The sequence below is a fragment of the Schistocerca serialis genome, chromosome 5 (genome assembly GCF_023864345.2).
Source record: "Schistocerca serialis cubense isolate TAMUIC-IGC-003099 chromosome 5, iqSchSeri2.2, whole genome shotgun sequence".
Lineage (NCBI taxonomy): Eukaryota > Metazoa > Arthropoda > Insecta > Orthoptera > Acrididae > Schistocerca > Schistocerca serialis.
The window spans coordinates 495,580,389-495,606,390 of record NC_064642.1 but is presented as its reverse complement, the minus strand read 5'-3'; the positions used below and the strand labels follow the sequence as shown (position 1 = coordinate 495,606,390).

Here is a 26,002-nt window from a genome sequence, read left to right as displayed (position 1 = left end):
GAGAGAAGATCCAACAGAGAGCAACATGCTTTGTTACAGGATCATTTAGTAATTGCGAAAGCGTTACGGAGATGATAGATAAACACCAGTGGAAGACTCTGCAAGAGAGACGCTCAGTAGCTCGGTACGGGCTTTTGTTGAAGTTTTGAGAACACTGAGGAGTCAAGCAGTACATTGCTCTCTCCTATGTATATCTCGCGAAGACACCATGAGGATAATCCAGAGAGATTAGAGCCCACAAAGAGGCATAACGACAATCTTTCTTTCCATAAACAATACGGAACTGGAATAGAAGGGAGAACCGATGAAAGTACTGAAAGTACCCTCCGCCACACACCGTCAGGTGGCTTGCAGAGTATCGATGTAGATGTAGATGTAGATAAAAAGGCTGATCATATAGTATCAGAACAACAATGCTGCAAGCCACTGTCTCCACTATTATAAATTGTTTATGGTGAATGTTGCCAAACTACTACAGCAATGTTGTAGCTGTAAGCTGAAGAATATCCAGATCATGCCAAGCACTCATAATCTGTCTTTTAAAACATAATAAAAAAGTTCCATAAACTTGAAGTGTGAAAGACAAAATACATCAAGGAAAAAGAAGAGCAACTGCTGAAAGAAATTCCATTGCAAAAACCCTCTTCACATTTCGCTGCATCTGCAGCTTCATGGCAATGTCTTCCAAACCAAATGTTATTTACAAAAAGTGTCAAGTGATGTGGCTGTCTATGCACAATTTTGTTTGAGGAAGAAGCATCATTTACAAACATGGACAAGTCAATCTTTGCAGCAAGTACTAATCGCCAGTTGAAACTGCACACTCACTCAAACAACGCTCTTGGTTCCTCAAGGTTTTGTATGTGTTTTTAAGACCCACATCATTGGTCTCTGGTTTATTGATGGGAAACCAAATACACTCAAGTATCATGAGTTCTTGAGATATGCTGCTACTGTATTTATTGAAGGGCGTAAGGCAGTCAGTGTGGTACCAACATGATTGATGTACCTCCCATTCAGCACATGTATTGGCAGACCCTCTTAAGATGACATTTGGAGAGCACTAGTATGGTAATTCAAGAAACATAAAGTGTCTGCACATTCACCGAACTTAACACTTCTATACTGTTATCTTGTGCAAAAATTTTAATAAAGGGGTCTCTTAGGAAACATCGATTCCTGAAGGCCAGGCCTGAAATGCCTGATAACAACAGACCTGTGCTGCTATTGACTCCAGATGAAATTCAACATGCAGTTTTGTTTCTCCAGAATCACTTTATAGTATGTAGCAATGTTCAGGGTCAACAGTTTGAGCACTTGGTGTGAATCATGTGAGTGCTTACATTGGATATCATAGGACAGACATTTAGGGAACCTCTTATACTTATGGAAGGGCAGGGATATTATTTGATCAAGTCCCATACATGTTAAGTCACTGAAGTTCTCTTAGAAATTTCTTTCAAATGCCACAGAAAAAATAGCATAGTCACATTAGAAAAATACAAAGTCACTGTTGTAATTTGACATCAGGAAATTCACCATATTGTCCATTACGACATGGCAAGGACTGGTTACTAAAACTTTGAGGTAAATTTTTGTGCGCCAATTGGCTTCTATCTTTAACTATCCATTAGTTCAGAATTTGCAGTATTTCTGTGATGTTCTTCCATGAGTTAATGAAAGCAGTTGCTTTTCTTTCTGTTCATTCTTACATACATTCAATACCCCCTGTAAGTCCTAATTAGTATGGGTCACAAATATTTAAGTACTATATCAGGATGGGGCACATTAGTGTCATCTAAGCAGTCCCTTTTGTAGAGTGACTGTCTTTTCCCAGAATCCTACAACTGGGTTAGTGGCTATTCCATCAAATACCCTAGAAATGGTTACACCTGATGGCTCTCAATCTTCCACCATAATCGAGTCCACCAACATGAGGTGGCAAATATGATTTAGCCAAGGAGGTGGAAACATGAGTTCTATTATGCCAAGACTGCTTGGTAGCTACAACAGGAAAACACAATTAATTAGCAGGAGTACAAAATAAGAAAGAATTTATTTCTTAACTTTGCTGTAGTCCATGATCAGTTGGTTGACAATTATAGAAGACTTGACTAAACAAAGCATCTGTAGAATGACATAATTTACAAGCCACAAATCTTGCAGTGACGACTAATCTCTCATAATCTTGAATGTCGAATCCGGTGAATTTGAAGACTAACTTGGAATGGAGCTACAAAGACTTGATGACAGCAGTGACTGAGCTGCAGACGATGACTAACATTGGCGCTGGCTGACCACTGTGAGCGGCTACGATCTGTAGACTGACACAACTGCACTACTCTCCTGCTGCAGATGAAGTGGCCTCGCGGCGAGCGTAAGTATTGCGACTGGCAGTGTACTCTTTGGCTAACACAGCCGTTCTTCTGTTCCGTTTATCGAGAGAATCACATCCGGCGGATCGATCTCTCAAGTGGCGGTGCGGTCACATGACTGACGAGATCACAACATCTAGATATTTGTATGCATTTTGATTCACTGCTGTTGCAGTCATGGTATATTATTTTTCTGCATTTTGTGAAGAGCACAATTTTGCATTTGTAAACATTTGAAGCAAATTGCCAGTCTTCAAACTGATTTGATATGACTGCATGTTTATGCTGCTTTTTTCTGACAGTACTTCATTACGGTTAATTGCACTGTCTCCAAGAAGAGTGTTTGCGTTGTCATTAATATAGAACCTGAACACCAAGGGTCTCGACACACTTCCCAGGGGTGCGACTGAAGTTACTTTTATATCTGTGGTGATAGTTCATAATATTTGGTGATCGGTAGAGAGAGAGAATGAGAATGTGCATGTATGAAGAAACTGATTACATATTTTTTGAATAATTTTGAATAATACAGAACAGTTGTACTCTCAAAAGTAGCTGATGTGCATTTTTCCACAATTTAAGTTTTTTGAAACTCAATGCCTTTAATCATATTCATTCTTACTAGAATACTTCTATTTCTGTACAGTACATACCCTGGCTGCAAATGCCGCTCTGTCCTGAGAAGTATCTATCAGACGGTAAGGTGTTGTTTCGCCTGGTCTTCGAGCACAAACCATACGCACGTTCATGGGAAGATCTTTCAATATGGTAACAACTTCAATATGATTCATCCCAAGCAGACGGTGACCATTAACCTTCAGAAATCAAAACATAATAAATTTTGTAGTAATACTATATAGCTTAAATATCAATGTAAACTTTAAATTTATTACTCTTTATTTATGGATCATTACAGAAGCAAAGCTGCTGAAAAGCTATTCCAGTATTGGAGTGTAAAAATAAAATAAAATAATTAAAAAAAAAACCTGTATCACATGTGTAAAATATACATAAAAACGGAGGTGGTGCCACAATGAGTAAGTAGTGATAACAATATAACTGAAAATATGATAGTGAATTTAACAAAGGTCATGCACCAGTAGAATTCCCACGTAAAATCAAATAAAAAGTGGACTTGGGAAGGTCTAAATGGAATTAAATATTAAGTTAACTCTATTTTAAAAGAAACTGAAATTACACAAGACAAAATTGATATAAACAGTTTTAAACATATAACACGTCAGCCTCAGTTGCAAACAGAAACCAGTCTTTACTTAGGTTTCAGCCAAAATAATTTGGCCTTCTGCAGAAGCTATTGACACTAAACTATTGCATGCCAAAGTTTGGTCATGTCAAGCATAAAAATATAGCACCATAGTACCCAGTCATAAATCTACATTACTTAGCTGAAGAAAAACAGCAGGTCCCACTGATGTGTTATATGTTTAATTACCACAGTTGCTGACAGGGCTGCATGATGTTAAAAAATCATAAACAGTTTTGGTATAAATACTTTATTTGAAACAACATTAACAGAACATTCGTGAAAACACAAACAATGCTGAACCAATCGAGGAACACAGCTAATAATTAACTTAATGACACTAAAAATAAATTGCATTCAGAGATATACATTGAGCTAGCATGCCCTCCACCCTCTTTGTCATGGTATCATCTGCTGTGTGTCTGAAGTCCACTGTGTCATGTCTTGTATCCACTGTGCCTTGTCTTGTTTTTCAGTTACCAGCATCAGAGATGCAAAGATTCAGTTAAGGTCACTGATGGGGTGCCACTATCACTGACCGTAAGTGACTTGTCGATTTTGCTAATAACTGTATGCGGTTCATCATATGGTGGCTGCAGAGGCTTGTGCAGAGCATCACATCTCACAAAGATTTGTTTACATGTCCAAAGGTCAGTGAAAATAAAACGGGGCAGAGAGTGATGCTCTCTCGGCAGACTGACTAAAGTTGGAAAATGTTTAGACATAATTGTTGAACAAAGCCTGATACCTCACCAAGGTCATTAGGCATATTGCTGAACAATTCACTGTGTAACCTGATTAGTTGACTATAGACCAGTTCTGTTGCAGTACTTTTAATATTTTCCTTGATGGTACTGCAGAGACCCAGCAGGACAACAGGTAGTGTTTCTGTCCAACATAGCAATTCATAGCACCTTAGATACATTTGTAACTGGTGGTGTAAACATGCAACAAAGCCATTTGTTACTGGCTGACACACTGCAGTTAGAATATGCTTCATGCTTAACAAAACAAAGTAATTTGAATAGACGTGTCTCCTACCTACCTTGGTCAGTGGCAATACTGATAGGCACTCTAAAATGGGTGACCTGGCAGCAAAGAAAGGTGATGGCAACAGTTTCCATTGTGGTGTCAACCATAGGAAGAACTTGAGCTCAGTAGTTGAAGCATTAAATGGCCATTAGACAGTACGTGTGTTCTTCAGATAGAGCTAAAAGTCCAACATTGTAGATGTGGACATGTTCAAATCATTGCCGGAGGAGGAGGGGTCAAGCATACCAAGAGTTGCAGTAAAAAGATGAGTGATCTTATGGTGACAGGCCACAATTGATGCACACAAGTTCTACAGTCTTTGTCAATTTCTAACTACACAAAAGCTCAATTAACCAGCCTAATCACATTCCATACTCTCAGGTCAGACAAATCATGTAGCGACGGGATTGCTTTCTGCTGCTCATTGTTGATTTGCTGACTCGAGTCTAGTGCTTTATAGTCGAGTTCACCTGTAATAGTGTCTTTGTGGGAAAGAGTGTCTGCCAGCACATTCAGTTATTCACTGACATGGATGATATGAGTCATGAACAGTGCTATATAATCTAAGTGTCACGGTTGATGCTGCGACATCTTTGCTGACTTTTGACATTAATCGTGGCTTCTGGTCACACGAGGTCTGTTCAAAAAATTCCAGAACTTTGGTCACTAAATGTTTTTATGCTTACCTTTTACTTATTGTCCATAGTCTTTGAAATACTCTCCTCCACAATTGATACACTGCTCCCAATGCCGTTTCCACTTCCCAAAGCAGTATTGCAAAAAGTGCTGTCTGTGAATTGTTTTTTTATATTTTTTATTTTTTTTATCTTGTCTATCATTGCAAATCCTCGTCCTTTCAATGGGGCTTTCAACTATGGAAATAAAAAATAAAAAAGTCCACAGGAGGGAGCTCCAGAGAGTATGGAGGATGAGGCAGCACAATGATTTCATTTTTTGTGTAATTGTCATGTGCCAACAGGGATGAATGTGAGGATGCATTATTGTAATGCAAGAGTCATGAATTGTCTCACCATATTCTAGGCCACTCTCTCATTTTTTTTTTGCAGGTGTCGCAACATATCCCAATAGTACCATTGATAAACAGTTTGTGTCTGCACCATGAATTATGATGAACTAATACTTCAAAGTCGAAGAAAATTATCAGCATGGCTTTCACATTTGACCTTACCTGATGAGCTCTTTTTGGTCTTGGAGAACCTTTCCCAACCCACTGTGAAAACTGAATCTTGGTCTCAACATCTTAACCATAGACCCATGTCTCATCACCAGTTATGATTCTCTTAAGGAACATTTTGTTCTCATTTGCACAATCCAAAAGCTCTTCACAGATTGCAAGGCGAAGGTCATTCTGGTCTTGACTCATGAGCTGTGGGACAAACTTGGTGGCAACATGATGCATTCCAAGATGGTGTGTCAGGATTTCATGACATGATCCAGCTGAAATGTTACGTTCTTCTGTAATGTCTCCGACAGTTCGATTGGCACACAGAATTTCATACACATTCCTGACACGAGCGTCGTCGATAGACATCAAAGGACATCCTGAATGAGGATCATCTTTAATATTCATCCAGTCATTTTTAAACTGTGTGAACCATTTATAACACTGAGTATGGTTTAAGCACTCATCATCGTATGCTTCCTGCATCCTTTAGTGTATCTCCATAGAGGTTTTCTTGAGTTTCACACAAAATTTAATGCAGATGCCTTGCCCCTCAAACAATTTGCAAACTTTGCGACACAATGTTCTACTCAATACAGCACTGAACAATAACAGACACACAACAATGAAACATCTGGCCGTTACACATTAAACACAGGCATACGCAGGGATGCCAACAGCATTTCGCTCCACACCCACTGCGCTGAATTACAATGTTCAAGAATTTTTTGGACAGACCTCATATGTTGTGAGAAAGGCAGTTTTTAAATGAAAAATGCCAAGGGTCACCACTGTTGGTTTCTCTGTTGCCGAAGTGCTGCAACTTGTGCAGTTGAATCGACCATCAAAGTGAGAGGTGCTTACAGTACAGGGTGCACTATAAGTGTGGCCTCTGCGATAGCAGCATTCCCATTGTTAAAACCAGTTTCTGTTTTGATGTACACTAAAATTCTTCCATGTCTTAAGTGAAACTATTAAGAAGTTTGTAATGAACCTTGCGTCCTTGGGACTATTGTATGTTAACCAAAATGTTCAGTTCTGTGTAAATTTTGGACAGACTTTGGTTAATTTTCTAATTTACATTACATATTTCTCATCTGAAGATATCTCTGAACATATCTTCCATGTCTTAAGTAAGGTGGGACTGACAAATGACATCGAAAAAGTACAAAGAAGGGCAGCTCGTTTTGTTTTATCGCGAAATAGGGGAGATAGTGTCACAGACATGATATGTGAATTGGAGTGGCAATCATTAAAACAAAGGCGTTTTTCATTGCAACGGGATCTTCTCATGAAATTTCAATCACCTGTTTTCTCCTCCGATTGCGTAAACATTCTGCTGGCACCCACCTACACAGGGAGAAATGATCTTCACGATAAAATAAGAGAAATCAGGGCTCGCGCAGAAAAATTTAAGTGCTCATTTTTCCTGTATGCCGTTTGAGAGTGGAACGGTATAGAGACAGCTTGAAGGTGGTTCATTGAACCCTCTGCCAGGCACTTTATTGTGAATAGCAGAGTAATCATGTAGATGTAGCTGTAGAAATTATTAAGAAGTTCGTAACGAACCTTGCCTCCTTGGGACTACTGTATACTAACCAAAATGTTCAGTTCTGTGTACATTTTGGCCAGACTTAGGTTAATTTTCTAATTTACATTATATATTTCTCATCTGAAGATATCTCTGAACATATATGATTGCTAAAAATCTGTATTTCTGTTAACATATTTTTATTATTCATACTGATCCATTTCACAGTATCTTAGTAATCACAATTGTCAACTTAAATGATCTACAAACAAATTTACAGTAAACATAATATTATTATGCTCCAGTTTTCATGCAAACAAAATTTGTCTTCATTAATATTTTTTCTAATTTTATTATTGGTAATAAATTTGATTTTATAAAATAACAGGGAGCAACTATTTTTTATATTTGCAACCATTTTTTATTAACCACTGGGCTTATAAATCTTCATGTATATAATTGTTTTCATACAACTACATATTAATTAACTCTGAAAAACAATTTCAATTAAGACATTCATATTAATTCTAATTCTGACTACATACTGTTCTAGAGGGTAATGGAATCTGGGCCCATACCATATAATGCAATTTTGGTGCCAAATGCATCAGGGTAGTGTCAGACAGGGTCAGAGTTGGAGCAGATAAGAATGGGTTTAGTAGCTGTTGAGTTTGGTAGATGATGCTCTCTGTTTGCTCTCTGCTCTTTGTCTAATTAAAGGAAGTTGTACAATGTATATTTGAGAAGTGTTGTCGTATACATTTGTCAAGAACAGCTAAATAAAAGAAGAAAAAGTTAAAAAACAACATAATGTTCCAGAGATTTCTCCTTTACGCAAATGTGGACAAAATCTTTTAACAGGTTATATAGTAACAAAGCAGCCAGCCTGGATACTGAGACTGATTTTGCCAGGTTAATTCTATTTATAAGCAAATAAAATGCTTCTGCTCTTACTAAATAATATAAATGTTGTTTATACTATGAAACAGTACATACAATTAATAATTTTGCTTTGTTATATATGGGCATTAAGTGAGGGATGACATTATAAATTATTCAGTGGAACAGCCAGAATTGTGTGGTAGTACATGATGCAGTACTGAAAACCTGAGAACTGTCAGTAACTCATACAACTGTGAGAGGCCATTGGAAGTTATTAATGGCTTCCACTCTGTCCTGAAGCAGTGTTTTGAACACACACTTCACTGGGTTCATGGCTGAGCCAGTCCATATGTTCTGATTCAAACCTGGACATCACCAGATCATCATCAATATAGAAATAGCAGAAGTTGTGATCATGTGTGATTTCATCCATAAAGTTCTGGAAGCTCTGTGCAGCATAGTATACTGCAAAAGGCATCCTCGTGAATCAAACAAGCCGAAGGAGTACAGGTAGCTGTCTTAGGTATATTGTCTGGAGCTGTGTATCTGGTACAAAGCACGTACCAAGCCCATTGTTAAGAAGATGTTTTTAACATGGATGCTGAGAGCATAATCTTCAACCTGAGGGACTGGGTATAGGTTAGGAATTATTCTTGCATTAAGTTGGCAGCAATCACCTTAGGGGCTGAATCAATTGGTCTTCTCTGGGACGATGTGGAGGAGTGAGGTCCACCTGCTGTTAGATTGATATTGTACAGTGCCTAATTAACATTATAGGGACACCTATTCATGGACATTAATTTGGTGTGTGTCCACCCTTCACCTTTAGGACAGCTTGAATTCTGCTGGGGACACTTTCAATGGTGTATCTGAATGTCTTCCTCAAGAGCTGAAACCAGGAAAGGTAGTGATGTTGGATGCTACAGTCTGGTGTGAATTCGACAATTTAACTCATCTTGAAGGTCTTTCATTGGGTTCAGTTTTGGACTCTAGGCAGATCAGTCCATTTTACGAATGTTGTAGTCAACAAACCATTGTCTCACAGATGCTGCTTTATGACAAGACACATTGTCACTCTGATACAAATAATCATCTTGGAACTGTTTGTCTTCTGTACACAGTATTCGTATACTTCTGCAATTAACTTTTCTTAAGTGCAATAAGAGGACCACACCCTAACCATGAAAAACACACCCATACCAATAACATCGCTGCCTTCAATGATGGCACTGCACATGATGGCAGGTAACATTCTCCAGGTATCCACCAAACCCAAACTCTTCCATCGGCTTGCCAAAGGGTATAGTGAGATTCATTACTCCAAATCATGCTTCCAGTCACCCACTGTCCAGTGGCACTGCACCTTATACCACCTCAAGTGTCACTTACCAAGAACTACAGGAATATGTGGCTTATGAGGAGCTGCTCGAACACTGTATCCCATTCTTTTTAACTACCTTTCCAGAGTCATGGTGCTAGCTGGTCTGCTGGTAGCACTCTGGAACTCATGAGTGATTCCTTTTGCTGATTTTTACAACCACCCTTCACATTTTTTGTTTATCTATTATTGTTCCTTCACATTTTCACTTGACAATCACATAACTAAAAGCTGACATGGGCAGATTTAGAAGGGTTAAAGTGTCCCTCATGGATTTGTTACTCAGGTGATGTCAAATGACTAGTCCATATTCAAAGTCACCAAGCTCTTCTTAGCGAGCTGTTCTGCTGTTAGTGTTTCATTACTGACAATAAAATGCTCCCACCTCCTTTAATACTAATGAGTCTGCCTCTTGTGACATCTAGCGGCCAATTCTGCATTACCTAGGAGTGTCCCGATACTTTTGATTGGATAGTGCAGACTCTGTCTATTAAATGAACGCTGGAACCCCTTTTACACTTTCAGTGGTAACATTAACCTTTTCCAATTCAATAACGGATTTCTTCAATGTAATAATTTTTTGTTTCAATTTCATTCAGATGGCATATGCCATTGGTGAGCAGCCGGCCGCGTTGGTCACGCGGTTCTAGGCGCTCAGTCCCAAACCGTGCGACTGCTACGGTCGCAGGTTCGAATCCTGCATCAGGCATGGACGTGTGTGATGTCTTTAGGTTAGTTAGGTTTAAGTAGTTCTAAGTTCTAGGGGACTGATGACCTAAGATGTTAAGTCCCATAGTGCTCAGAACCATAGTGCTCAGAACCATTTTTGGTGAGCATAAAAGAAAATTCCTGTTTCACTACCTCCTATTTTTTGAGTGCTTATTGATGAGGTTGGGCAGTAATCGGAAGCCCTGGCATTGTTAGAATATCGTGCATTATTAAGTGATATAGAAGGAATAGTACATGATGCCACTAAGTGACTTTTAGGAACTGTGGAAGGAGTGCTGGATACTGAGAATCATCAATGATCATGAATATGGCAGCATTGTCTACAAGACTAGTTAGTCAAGTTAATGGTTTAATCAAGACGATGGTGGTGGGAAAGGTCCAGTATTTGCCTGTATAACGATGAATCACCAGACAACTTGTGGCAAAGGTAGAAATTCGGTGAGAGCATGACATGGCTACATGTCGTAATTGTGAAATCACTGACAGCAATTAGTGCTGCGACGAGGCAGCTGACACTGTGGGCACACCAATACATTGGCACCTGTGTTCTGGGCAAATTTCCCAGCTCAGATGTGGGACAGTATTGTCAAGCTTCTGAGCCAAATCATCTTTGGTATCAGCATACCTTTCCAGATGAATGTGTATCCCAGTGCCCTCTTGGTTATTGTCAGTGTTGTGCCAGCCAACTGGAATGCCCTGTTTGAAATGCAGTGAACTGTACGGTAAGTAATTAGAATCAATAACGTGGGTTGAGATATGTGTATTCATTTAAGGTGGTGTGCAGAATGTGAGCTGTATGACTGAAATGTTTGCATCTCAATAATCAAAAAGTCAGTGTCAAGTCACCTGACGTCATCGTATCACATACAGTATGTAATATGATGTGCCTGAAGCACAGGTGTCACCAAAATGTTGTGTTTTAGAAGAAATAATTTATTTTTCTATAAAAAAGCAAGTTATTGTAGATTCTTACAACATGGTGTAAAATAGACATTAAAATAGAAAGAAACAGACTGATTAGGTTGGAAGCCAGAAACATAGATTATGAAACTTTATTAAGTATAGGATGAAAAATAAGTTTATACAGACATTGACTAAAGGTGTAGTCATTTAACAAATTTAATTGTGACAGAGCAAAAGTTTCTGCAGATAAAAAAGAAAAAATAAAGAGGAATGAAAGAAATGGCAAGTGAGTATGAAACTGTCTAGTGAAAGGAAGCAGCTCTTACAGGAAAAATAAATCTTTCACAGAAGTAATGAAGGGAACATAGTACAATACAGTGATTAAATGTAGCTACTCATAAACAGCTTCATGAACATATAGGAAGATACGATGAAAATTTGGTAAACAAAAAAACAAAAAACAGATAAAAACCATGGGAATATGAAGAAATCAAAACAGAACTTATGCTGAATAGACATCACATTTTATTAAATAGGATACCAAATGGCAAAAGAACCAATAGCGGACATAAAATCGCGCAAGCATTCCAAGATTTCTTTAAATGCTTTTACAGTTCACAAGATGAACTGAAAACACACATTGTTGATACTGGTAATGAAAATATTGACATTCCAGATGTGATTCTGGACAGTGTTTCATTAAAAATGGTTAAAGCTAAGAGAGGGGGGCAAATTGATACAAAAGGAACTTGTAAGTTGGTTTGGAGTACACCTGCAGGGTAAAGCAAATTATCAAAATTGGAACAAGGAAAGTCACATTTCAGACATAAAAGACTACAGTTTTAGCAGATATTTACAGAAGTTATCATCAACCAAATAGAAAAATATTGCACTTTAAGGAGTAAGTTTCTTCTTGATAGGTTCTCGGGACTTACGCCGGATAATATTGTAGAAGCCGCACAATATTTCAGCGAGACAACTGCCCGCCATCTTCAGGTGCTACTGTCGCGTCGCTGAGAAACGCGCCAATTTATATGCTGGCTTTCTAGAACAGCGCAGGCGCCAGCGGGGCAAAACGTCATCGAAGACCAATCGTAGACAGCGTCGAATACCAGAGTCCTCTGCTGGAGAAACGGGTCGCGGTCTGCGGAAGCGCGCCGCGGCGTGGGAAATGCGGCCGGGAGCGACGGACCCCGTTCGCGCGCGCGAGGTGTTGGCGCCCGATTTAAGCATCTGCGCTAAGGCTTCCCATCTGCGTTGACTCGGTGCGGTTGCTAATCTGTGGCTGGCGGTTCCTTAGTGCCGTCAAGCCTGGTTCCCAGGCTTTGCTCAGGTGAAACCCCGTGTCTCTATTTATTAGCTCACTGCTTATACGTATTTCGACCGCCTCTTTGATGATGGAGTCCCAGTATGTGGAAGCATGCGAGAGGATCTTGGTTTCTTCGTAATTCATGCCGTGTCCCGTGTCAAGGCAATGTTCAGCAACCGCAGATTTCTCTGGCTGACCCAACCTCGTGTGACGTTTATGTTCGTCGCATCTGTCTTTGACCGTACGACACGTCTGGCCAATATAAGATTTCCCACACTGGCACGGGATTTTGTATATTCCTGGTCTCCTCAGGCCGAGGTTGTCTTTAACAGAGCCCAGCATCGATTTCACTTTTGCTGGAGGCGGGAAAACACATTTAATACGGTGTTTCTTGAAAATTCTGCCCACCTTAAAAGACACGCCACCGACATACGGTAGAAAAACCAACCCTGTGGTGTTATCTGCTTCTTCAGGTTGTTCTTGAGGTTTGGAGCGTGCGGGTCGAAAGGCGTTCCGGATCTGCTTGTCGGAGTACCCGTTCTGGGCAAATACAGAGCGGAGATGGTTGAGCTCTGCCGATAAGCTGTCCCGATCTGAGATGGCTCTAGCCCTATGCACTAGCATCCGTAATACACCACTGCGCTGTGAGGGGTGATGACAGCTCGTAGCTTGTAAATACAAGTCTGTGTGCGTAGGCTTCCGGAACACACTGTGACCCAAGGAGCCGTCACCTTTTCTACGCACCAAAACATCCAGAAACGGGAGCTCACCATCTTTTTCTACCTCCATGGTAAAACAGATACTTGGATGGATGGAGTTCAAATGTTCCAGGAAAGAAGGAAGCGTTGCTGTCCCATGCGGCCATACCACAAACGTATCATCTACATATCTCCAAAAACATTTGGGTTTCAGAACCGCCGTCTGAAGTGCTTTGTCCTCGAAATCTTCCATAAAAAGATTTGCTACTATGGGAGACAAAGGGCTACCCATAGCAACACCGTCAGTCTGCTCGAAATACTGGTTGTTAAATAAAAAATAAGTCGAGGTAAGCACATGTTTGAAAACATCTGGCTTCTCTTCTGAGTCCCATGGTGGGGAAATGTGAACGCCATATTCGAAACTCAGAAGATTTTATACGGCGAATGAAGAACTTGCGTCTTGAATCTACAGACTTACTAGTGAGTTTCGATGTGGTTTCCTTGTTCACACGGGTGCCTCTGATGGACTCATTACAACTTATAGGAGCCAAGCTGGAAGGGGACGTCTTACACCTTTTCAAACATGTGCTTACCTCGACTTATTTTTTATTTAACAACCAGCATGAATTACGAAGAAACCAAGATCCTCTCGCATGCTTCCACATACTGGGACTCCATCATCAAAGAGGCGGTCGAAATACGTATAAGCAGTGAGCTAATAAATAGAGATACGGGGTTTCACCTGAGCAAAGCCTGGGAACCAGCCTTGTCGGCACTAAGGAACCGCCAGCCACAGATTAGCAACCGCACCGAGTCAACGCAGATGGGAAGCCTTAGCGCAGATGCTTAAATCGGGCGCCAACACCTCGCGCGCGTGAACGGGGTCCGTCGCTCCCGGCCGCATTTCCCGCGCCGCGGTGCGCTTCCGCAGACCGCGACCCGTTTCTCCAGCAGAGGACTCTGGTATTCGACGCTGTCTACGATTGGTCTTCGATGACGTTTTGCCCCGCTGGCGCCTGCGCTGTTCTAGAAAGCCAGCATATAAATTGGCGCATTTCTCAGCGACGCGACAGTAGCACCTGAAGATGGCGGGCAGTTGTCTAGCTGAAATATTGTGCGGCTTCTACAATATTATCCGGCGTAAGTCCCGAGAACCTATCAAGCAGATGCAGCGCCGGGAAAGCCTCAAACAGCACAGTAAGTTTCTTCTTTTCTTTGCATCAACTGTTTGATTTTGCCTAAAGGAACAAACTGACATTAAAAGTAGGTTAAAACAATGGAGTTAAATGGAGATTTTGTTAAGTCATGAATGAAAGTTTAAAATGAAGTAATGAGTATGAATTATCACTTTGAATGAAATTCACAGATTTTAAAAAAGTTCTTCATCTAATGTCAACACAATCTGTACTAACAGTCTTGAGAGGCAAAGCACTGATTCAACTGTGTCAGTGACTGAATGATACATATATCACTCAGCAGTTTCTATTTGTCTTCATGAGGATAGTGAAAAATTCAGAATTCACAAGGGACAAGCTAGGAAACACTGTATCAAGAATACCATTCTCAACAGCCCAAGAAATATTTTTCAGATACCTACACTGAGAAAATGAAGGAGGATTATATATTATTGTCATATATATAAGCAACTTCATTTTGCAGATTAGGTTATACAGTTTGTCTCCAGCACAGATAAATTTCAACAACAGATTGAAGAACTTAACAGAGCAAGCTTGAAAACAGGTTTGAAAACCAATTAACTACTGCATAATGACTACATTGCAAAGAAAACGAAAACAGTGCAAACTAATAATGTCCTCAAAGAAGTTTTTAATGAGGTTTTTTTATTAACGGCAGTCAAAAACAATAATTACACGGTCAGCAAAAGGAATAAACAAAAGAGTAAATATGGTCTATAATGCTTTTTGGTTTACTAACAGAGCTTTCATAACTGAGCTTTCATTGTGTCCGAATTGAACACAGCAAGCAGTTTTCTAACAAGCATCATACAATCATTAATTGGACTATCTTTTCTTTTTTTGTCTGTAGGTATGCAGTTTCTTGTTTCTACTTTTACATGTGAGAAGCCTACAGCAGTTTCACAAACCATATCCTACAATTCTGAAAATATATAAAAAAAAATCTCTGATTCAATAGTTCATCCCTCGTCATCAGTTGCAAATCTTAGGCTACTACTCACATGAGCTGTCACATATCACCACTGTTATTTTGATTTCTTCCACTAGTTTACTCCCACAGCACAGAAGACAATATTACAAGTCAATGTGATACTCCAAATTATCTAGACATAAGTGTAGGACAAAGTACCATTCTTCAAGCAGTCTACATTCCACAAATAAATAATACAAGCTTATTGAAAAGCAAGGGAAAGTGCATGTAGTTTTTTCCAGACTTGGACACTAAGGTTCGGTGTTTAACAGAAACTCAAGATACCATGCTAATTGCATTGCATATGCTAAATGTGGAAAGCAGAAACTGAAGTGCCCAGCAGTGTATCACACAACAGGAAAACAGCTTATGCTCTACTACAGCCAGTTCATTCAGAAATTGACAGTGGTGAGAATAAACATTTACACTGATACCAGTGTGTCTTAATTACTTTTCTACAAAAGAAATGAGTACACCTCCAGAGTAAGTACTGCATGCTGTTTTGTCCTTTAAGTGACAGCTTCAGCAGAGTGGCAATCTGGTGTAGTTCACTGTACGCATCTAATGTAACGAAAGTAACATGAGAAGTATTTCTTGGGTATGCTGTTCTGAAAGTTTAATAAACTGTATGAAAAGCATTCTGCTGTAACAATAATCCATCAGAGCTGCTTTCTTTACATTTTTTATATTTTATTCGCCGCTACCGATTTCAAGCGATGGCTGAATCTCAAAGGGTGCCACGATACGATCTCTCTCTCTCTCTCTCTCTCTCTCTTTCTCTCTCACACACACACACACACACACACACACACACACACGGTAAATAAAATGTAAAAAATATAGAATAAAGCAATTCTGGTGGATTATTGTGACAACAGTATGAATTTCATATGACATGAGAAGCCTTCACAAAACATTTTGAGATCATCTGTTGAGTTACTGTGGAAGTATAAAATCAGCAATATGTAGATATTATTTCAATCACAAGAGAATAGCTAACTCACACAGCAAATCTCACTCTTCTATATTCTGAACTGACAGATAAATGTCAATGAACTTGATAGAAAAATGGAGTTTGCAAGACGAGGTCTTTCTAATATAATTTATCCACATTTTTTCTGTACAAATGTTGTGAATGTAACTTTTCACAATGAAACCATGAAACAGTAGCTAGATTAAAACTAGAATGAAATAAATATTTATGAAATCCATATTCAAATGTGTATTCTTCATATAGTAATAGGTTTAAGATACAGAAGTTTGTTTCAATGAGCAATGGTCGCAGCATGGTACCAGTGAGTTTAATTTATCATCTGCATATGAAAAATTCAGACAAAATCATTATTGATTTACTTTGGGAGTAGGAATTACATAGATAACAAATATGCATGAGATTACCATTCAACAAGAACTCTGAAAGGAAGCTATCAGTAATTTTGTAAATACCTTTTCTAATTCCTAGGGGCCTGAAAATCAGCAGCTACTTTTGGAAAAATTCACATCTATTACTTTCAAAATTCACATCTAATTTTGGCAAAATTCTGTTTAGTTGTAAAAGATTAGGCACACAAATTTAAATGGTTGTCATGGTAGGTGCTTGAAGATGAAGCCTTAATGCTTTGAAACTAAAAGTGTTAGAGCGCTTTTTCACTGGGATGTTTGCTTTTGCAAAAACTTCACCAGCCTTCCACCTCCCCCTCCCCCCCCCAAATGGTTTTTTGTTGCTTGACTCTATAAAAGCTTTCCAAAAAAAGAAAAAAAATGTTTATATTGAGAAGGAGCAGCAGTGCTGAGAAGCAGAATGTTAGACATAGCAAGAGGATACTCCCCATCTGTTATGTCATTGGCCCTCAATAATTGTAGATTCTTATTCTTCCCCCCCCCCCCCCCCTCCCCCCATGAGTTTATTGTAACTCCAACACATGTGATAGGTATTTACTTGCTTGTGTAGGTGGATAGACACTTTGACAACCGACAATTTTGTGAAATTACTTCAAAATTACTACTGAATGTGAATATCTTGGCTTCAGCTTTGTTAGGTATAGATGTAGTACCTATTGATAAAGTATAGCATATGAAAATTTGTGCCATACCTGGGCTTGAACCCAGATTTCCCACTTACACGAATGTTCACTTTAACCATTAGGCTATCCGTGCATACCTCCCAGACCAACCCAGTGTCACACTCTACAACCCTACAACATAGTCTCCTACAGTCCTCACTAAATGCTCGCAGAGCTACTCTGCATTCCCGCACCAGTGTGAATGAGACTATGAGGTTGAAGTAATTGCCTTTTGCCCATCTCAGAATGTAATATTTACTTGCAGGTCTGGATGGACAGACATTGTTGATGACATACATTCTCATGAAATAATGTTGAAATAAAGTTGTGGAATGTAAATAACTTGGCTTCAGCCAGCACCAATTTTCATGTCACCAGTAGGTAGTACTATACTAACACAGATGAAGCCAAGTTAATGGCATTCAGCAAATTTATTTCTATGTGATAGGTATGTGAAAATCTACTATCAATTACCAGGCAAAATTCCATTTAAATTCATTTTTCAGTTTATTCTTCTCACCGCATACTCCATTCATACCATTATTATGCTAATTAAAAGTTATAGTTAAATTAAGATAATACTTAAGTTCAGTAAGTGGAAAAAATAACTTATGAGCTCACATGCAGAATCAAATGTAATGACCTACACCATCCAAAGGCTAAGCATTCCAATTTGACCATCCACCGCTTATTTTTGTTACCTTACCTTTTCTGTACAATATGATGTACAGTACAAATTAACTAACTTGCAAAGTAATAATTTCAAATAATTTGCTACAATTTCCAACATGGCACTTATACTTGTAAACAAGATGAATTATACCACAAAACATAATACCATCCACATCTTTTTCTAAATTTCTAACTGGTAATAACATCACGAAAAGGACAGTTGCTACTTATCATATAGCAGAGATGCTGAGTCACAGATAGGCACATAAAAAGACTGCCAGAAAGTAAGCTCTCGGCCAACAAGGCCTTTCACACAAAGATCACAGTCTCTGGCAGCTGAAGACAGACTACGAGCAACAGCCCATGGTGGGAGAGGCAACTGGGTGATGGGGACAAGGAAGAGGCTGGGGCAGGGAAAGCGAAGGGATAACAGGGGAGGAGTGGGAGATGGTGAACTGCTGCTTGTGGGAGCAAGCAGGGATGAAGTGGAGAGAGGGTAGGTCAGCTATGTGCAGTCGGGAGGTTAGATGGAGAGCTGGGGACAGGGGGGTTGTGGAAAATGAGAGAAGTAAAAAGGCTGGGTGTGTTGGTGGAACAGAGGGCCATATAGAGCCAGATGGGAACAGGAAAGGGGCTACATGGGTAAGGACTATGACTACTGAAGGTTGAGGCCAGGAGGGTTACAGGAATGTAGGATACATTGCAGAGAGAGTTTACAGTTTTCCACCTGTGCAATTCAGAAAATCTGGTGTTAAGGGGAAGGATCCAGATGGCACAGACTGTGAAGCAGTCATTGAAATGAAGAACATTATGTTGGGCAGCGTGCTCAGCAACAATGTGTGGTCCAGCTGTTTCTTGGTCACTTAACTTGTAGATCACATGACTGGTTTAATAGGTAGCCCTGCCTTTGATGGGATAGGTGATGTTTGTGACCGGACTGGAACAGGTGGTGGTGGGAGGATGTATGGGACAGGCCTTGCATTTAGGTCTATTGCAGGGATATGAGCCAGCACCAGCAACCCTCTACTCCACTAACACACCCAGCCTTTTTACTTCTCGCCTTCTCCACTACCCCGCCTCCTCTCCCCATCCCTCTGTCTAACCTCCCGACTGCACATAGGTGCTCTATCCTCTCTCCACCTCATCCCTGCTCACTCCCACAAGCAGCACTTTACTGTCCTCCAAACCTACCCAGCTATCTCTCCCCCTCCACACCCCAGCCTCCTCCTTACCGTCCACCACCCTGTTGCCTCTCCCATTATGAGCTGCTGCTCGCAGTCTGGCTTCAGCTGCCAGAAATTGTGGTCGTGTGTGTTAGTTGCATCTGTGTGAGTATGAGTGTGTGTGTGTGTGTGTGTGTGTGTGTGTTTTTTGTCTATTTCTGACAAAAGCATTGTTGGCTGAAAGCTTACTTTCTGACTATCTTTGTACTGTGCCTATCTGCGCCTCAGCATCTCCGCTATTTGCTGAGGAGCAATTGTCCTTTTCATAATACTGTTACAATCCATCCTGCATTTTCCATTGTTTTCTACCAGTAACATTTTTATAAGACAAATTTTAATAAAAGCTCATACATCATTCAGAACAGGCAAATTCACCCTAGCCAATTTTCAAAGTCTTACAAAGTTTACAAAATAACAGTTTTTTCTCATGCCAGTCTTTATAAGACCATTTGAACGCTAGAAACTGCAGTCTGCAGCCAGAAATTATAGAAGTAACAACTAGATAGGTGGGTGCAATAGGTCTGGTGGAGTTAACAGTTCATAAAATGCACCGCGCCCAATTCAGAGTTCTTGTGCTGTCAATTGTCTTTTAATAACTCACTGATATCCTGTTCTACTCTATTTCTTATTGTGAATCTGCATTTGAGGCAGATGATGGTGTTAGGCCACAACGATGACCTATTGGAACAGTGCTAATCAACTGCCACAGCAGGCAATGATAATGAGAACATATGGTAGCTCTGGAAACATGTTTAATTTTAGTGTCTCTGTTCAACCTGAAAAAGGATGTATTATTCTGCAGATCAGTGCAGGCACCCACAGTGTTTAACTCTGTGATTATAATGTGAACTGTCCTTTTGCAACAATAAACAATCAATTATTATCTTGGTAGGGTTAGTTCTACTGCACTAGGGCCGAATAACAAGAACTATGAATATGTGCAGAATGTAGCTATTCATTTACCTGCATTAGCAAAACCTTGTGAGACTGGTCTTGGTCATAAATAGTAACTTTTAATTGTAGCAAAACTTGTATTAAAAGTGAGTGATATTCAGCTCTATATCCTGTGTGGGATACATCGTTGGAATTACCCTTTCATTACCCTTCACCAACAGTTTTCCACCAGCTTCGATGATTGAGAAAAGAGATTCCAGCTACCGAGGGCAATGTAACAAAGCAGGCAACGTGAATTAGTTGTAAGTGATTCTCTGATTTAAAGTGTTTCTCAACATGATTTTTCTTTTGCCACCAATTCAATAATTGTAAAACAGGCTGAATATTGATTTTGACCTTTGGTGGCCAAAGGTCAATGCTACAGAACAACCAACAAGTTGCACATTGGAAGACTTTCAGTATGGTCAAAATATATTGACAGATTTTATTTTCCATTCGTTATAGTGCAAAAAGCAGACACTATAAAGGAACAATGATTGCAGGAGACCACTCACTGAAAAGCTTAAGTATGGAAGGAAAACTTGCGCACATACCTATGCCCCTACATGGTGCTGACTAGACTGACAGTGCCACTGCTATTTTGTGGCAGGTGGACTGGTTGTGGTAGGGTTAGTGTCAGGTGGGATGGGTAGGAAACAGGGAGAGGGCCTGGGGGTGGGCGGCTAGCGAATAGTAATGGGGGAGGGAGGGATGGTAGATATATGGGCTGGCAAGATTGTAGTAGCCAGTGAGAAGCAGCATTATGCTGAAGGTGATGTAGGGACGTGAATTGGGAGGGGTTGACAGGACAGAGGAAAGGGAAACTGTTGGATGGAGATTGCAGTAACAGTGGGTTGCCTAAGATTGAGGCCAGGATGATTATGGTAGCAGAGGATGCATTGTAAGGATAACATGCATCTGTATAGTTCAGAGAAGCTGGTAGTGGAGGGAAGGGTCCAGATGGCTTGGGTTGTGAAGAAGCCATTGACACTGAGTGTCATATGAAGGACTTCACAGAAAGGCAATATCCCCAAACCTCGCCCACAAACAAATATCCCGTGTCATATCCTAACACACCTTTAACCTTCTCACTCCCCACCCCCAAGAATGAGCTACAAAGATGGACAACCCCCCCCCCCCCTTGCCAACTAATATCACCCTGGACAAGAACAACTGAATTATAACCTTCACCAGAGCTTTGATTCTCTTTCATCCAGCCCTGAAATGAGGAACATCCTACCCATGATCCTTCTCATCCCTCCTGAGGTGGTGTTCTGTCGTCCACCCAACCTACACAATGTCCTAGCCCATTCCTATATCACTCCCATTCCAAATCCCTTGCCGTAAGGATATGATACCCAATCCATCCACCCAGCACCTTCTGCTCCAGTCCTGCCACAGGCTTATCTTACACCATCAGAGTCCAGGCCACCTGTGAAAGCAGCCATGTCATAAACCAACTCTGCTGCAAACACTGCACAGCCTTTTATGTTGTATGACTACTACCACCCAGTATGACTACTACGACCCAGATGCCCACCAGGATGAATGTCCACCACCAATCTGTTGTCAAGAACAAAGTTGACCACCCGGTGGCACAACATGCAGCTGTGCACAACATGCTCAATTTGAACGGTTGCTTCATAATCAGTCTCTCTGAAATACACAGATGGGAATGATCCTTACAACATATTCTCTGCTCTCATAATTGTGCTGGACTCAATTTCAGGTAACACACTGTCCCAAATTCATGTCCTCATACTGTCTCCAGATTGTGCTGCTTCCCACAGACTGCTACAATTGTGCCGGCCCGTACATGTGGTACTCCCCCTCCCCCCCCCCCCTTCTCTCCAGCATTCCTACCTGGCAAACATGCTTACCTCTGACCCGCTAGCCACTCACCTCCCCCCCCCCCCTTCCCCGGCACTTTTCCCTGTTTCCCCATCCCTCTCCCTCCACCCACCACACTTGACACTAACCCCATCACAACTAGTCCACCTGCCACAAAACAACGCTGGCACTGTCAGTCTATCTGGCACCATATAGGGGCATAGGTGTGAATCATGCGTATTTGTGGTTGATGTGTGTGTGTGTGTGTGTGTGTGTGTGTGTGTGTGTGTGTGTGTGTGTGTGAGAGATTGTTGTATTCTAACTTGTCGAAGGATAATTCTTAAAACTACCAAGTTTCCCTACTTTTTGTGTGTGCCTAACAACAACTCAAGACTTCTGCTTTTCAGTGAGCGGACTCCTTTAATCCTAAAGTATGTACATCATACAAGAACTTTCCTACAACATATGGTAACAATGAGCAATATACAACACTAAGCATTTGGTAAGGGCTACCACACTATTTCTTGCTTTACTGGTATCTTATGTAACTGTTGTTCAAAACACTGCCCCCCCTCCCTCCCCCCCCCCCCCCAATGTAAATCTGCAGCATTTAAGTATCCACAATATATGAAATTTTGAGCTATCAGACAAACATACATGCTACGTCCCATGGCTGAGTCCTATGAAGCATTACACATTGTAGAGACCATGCAGCCTCCCACACCTGGCATGGTACCAGGGAAATGAGCTCACCAATATATCACTGTCTTCATGCACTTTTTATGTTGGAAAGATGTTCTTATGCACATTATCTTCCCAAATTGAGTTTCACCAGATGATGTGCAGTACCAGTAACAAAAAAAATGTTTATATTTTTAATATTTACAAGCAGAAAATAAAGCCATTTCAAATTCTCTCTGATAAAACAGTTCATCTGGTTAAATTCACTATGTAATAGTATTTATCACATAATTTAGCATTTTTCCATTTTGGTGCAGAATTGATATCTGTAATCACATTTATCACAAATGCAAAATTTTCTGGTTCCTGCAATCACAATGTAAATAAGAAAATATTTCTTAATAATAATTTCATTGTACAAAATTAATTTTCATAATCTTAAATTACTATAGTGTTCATACCCAAAGAAACTGGAAACTGAAGTGGTTGCTATTTGTTAAGTTATATAATCTTTTTATTGTATTTTCTTTCTATGTAAAATATATCTAACTTTTCACTTTGTGTTCGAAGTTTTGGAAGGAGAGGCTATACAGTTGTTTACTGGGTAGCATGGTGGACAGTAGAGTGGTGGCTGAGCAAATAGAGTGGAAATATGTGTTTTGAATGTTGTATGTTCAACAAATCATGAATATCTGTAAGAATTACTAAAACTGTATATTACACACATCAAAAAAAGTTTTTTATCACCTCGGTTCTGAGAGTTCCGGAACCTGTACAGAATATTGGAATAGACATCATCATAAACATCATTTCCACCCCTTTTATTGTTCATGAAAACCACACAATGCATGTTGTACCACCATACAGCAAGACCTCCAGCGGCGGTGGTCCACATTACTGTACACACCAGTACCTCTAATACCCAGTAGCACGTCGTCTTGCACTGATGCAGACCTGTATTCATCATGGCACACTATCCACAAGTTCATCAAGGCACTGTTGGTCCTGACTGTTCCACTCCTCAATGGCAATTTGGCGTAGATCCCTCAGAGTGGTTGGCAAGTCATGTCGTTCATAAACAGCCCTTTTCAATCTATCCCAGGCATGTTCTTTAGGCTACATGTCTGGAGAACATGCTGGCCGCTCCAGTCGAGCGATGTTGTTATCCTGAAGGAAGTCATTCACAAGATGTGCATGATGAGGGCACAAATTGTCGTCCATGAAGACGAATCCTTCGCCAATATGCTGCTGATACGGTTGCACTATAGGTTGGAGGATGGCATTCACCTATTGTACAGCCATTATGGTGCCTTCCATGACCACCAGTGGTGTACATCAGCCCCACATAATGCCACCCCAAAACATGAGGGAACCTCCACCTTACTGCACTCGCTGGACAGAGTGTCTAAGGCTTCAGCCTGACCGGGTTGCCTCCAAACACATCTCCTATGACTGTCTGGCTGAAAGCATATGCAACACTCATCGTGAAGAGAACATGATGCCAATCGTGGGCAGTCCATTTGGCATGTTGTTGGGCCCATCTGTACCGTGCTGCATGGTGTCATGGTTGCAAAGATGGACCTCACCATGGACGTCGGGAGTGAAAGCTGTGCATCATGCAGCCTACTGTGCACTGTTTGAGTCATAACACAACATCCTGTTGCTGCACAAAAAGCATTATTCAACATGGTGCTATTGCTGTCAGGGTTCCTCCGAGCCATAATCCGTAGGTAGCGGTCATCCATTGCTGTAGTAGCTCTTGGGTGGCCTGAGCGAGAAATGTCATCTGCAGTTCCCGTCTCTCTGTATCTCCTCCATGTCTGAACAACATCACTTTGGTTCACTCCGAGATGCCTGGACACTTCCCTTGTTGTGAGCCAGAGCCCTTCCTGGCACAAAGTAACAATGTGGACGTGATCAAACTGTGGTATTGACCATCTACGTATGGCTGAACTACAGACAACATGAGCCATATATCTCCTTCCTGGCGGAATGACTGGGACTGATTGGCTGTCACACCCCCTCCATCTAAAATGTGCTGTTCACATGTGGTTGTTTACATCTTTGGGTGGGTTTCGTGACATCTCTGAACAGTCAAAGGGGCTGTGTCTGTGATACAATATCCACAGTCAATGTCTGTCGTCAGGAGTTCTGTGAACTGGGGTGATGCAAAACTTTTTTTTGATGCGTGTATATTTGATTCAAAAATCACATTTTCCATGTGATGTGTGCAAAATAGTAAAATTCATTACATTTTGCAAATAACAGAATGACTGTGATCAACAACTGCTGACAGTTTTCAATCAATAAAGTTAAGTTCAACTAACATTTCACTTAATGGAATTTTATAATTTTAAATACATTACAAAACACTTGTCATTTTTGAGTAAACTGCAATTACAGCTCAATTCTGTAAAATGTGAGCCTCATTATTTAATGAGTGAAGGAAAATTATAGCATGCAACAACAAATTTACTTAATACAGCTGTTAAATAACCAAACTGAAAATGTTTCTAACCTCCAAAAGCTCGTCTCCTGAACGAAGTCGACCATTTGCTCCAACAGGGCCTTCAGGCAGGATGGAACGTATATAGTGGTGTGGCCTGACCTCCTGTCCATCTTCAACATCCACTGTACCTTCCAAGCTGATCCCAAGGCCACCACCTTCATTAAACTTGCAGAGCTGTGCGACCTGAAATCAAGCAAACAAAATATATTCAATTCTGTCTACGAAACTGATTAAAGGCAGTTCTGGTGAACACATCAATGGAAGTAATTTTTTTATCCCTTGTCCACTCAACTTGAGAAAGAATCCTTGAAACACATAACTATAAAGATTCAGATGATGAATTAAAATTTCAGGGAATGGTTGACATAAAAGCATGCATGAAGCCCTCAACTACTTGGAGTGCAGGACAAAAAAGGAAATCATTTCAATGTTTTGAATGTAGTAACCAGGATTGGGGGAGAGGGGGGAACCAGAGAGAGAAATTGGGAGTACAGAATATATATTACAAGAAAAGAAAATAAGTAAAATCAGTATAAAAATGAGGTGCACATAAGCAAAAAATATGCTTGAGGTGAGTTGAAGGGAATGCTGGATATAAAGCAAAAGATTTCAAACAGCTTCTGTAAACAGAAACTACATAA

General features: G+C 40.3%; 1 protein-coding gene across 3 annotated transcripts in view; it reads right to left on the bottom strand.

Moving 5' to 3' along the window:
• The window catches only part of LOC126482282 (patj homolog), a 520,071-nt gene that overhangs the window by 17,217 nt on the left and 476,852 nt on the right, over positions 1-26,002 (bottom strand). For all 3 annotated transcript variants that reach the window (XM_050106268.1, XM_050106267.1, XM_050106269.1), the window contains 2 exons: positions 25,371-25,544; positions 3,029-3,190 (listed from right to left, as the gene is read on the bottom strand). In XM_050106268.1, coding sequence (XP_049962225.1) covers positions 3,029-3,190; positions 25,371-25,544 — 336 coding nt within the window. The remainder of the gene's footprint in view (positions 1-3,028; positions 3,191-25,370; positions 25,545-26,002) is intronic.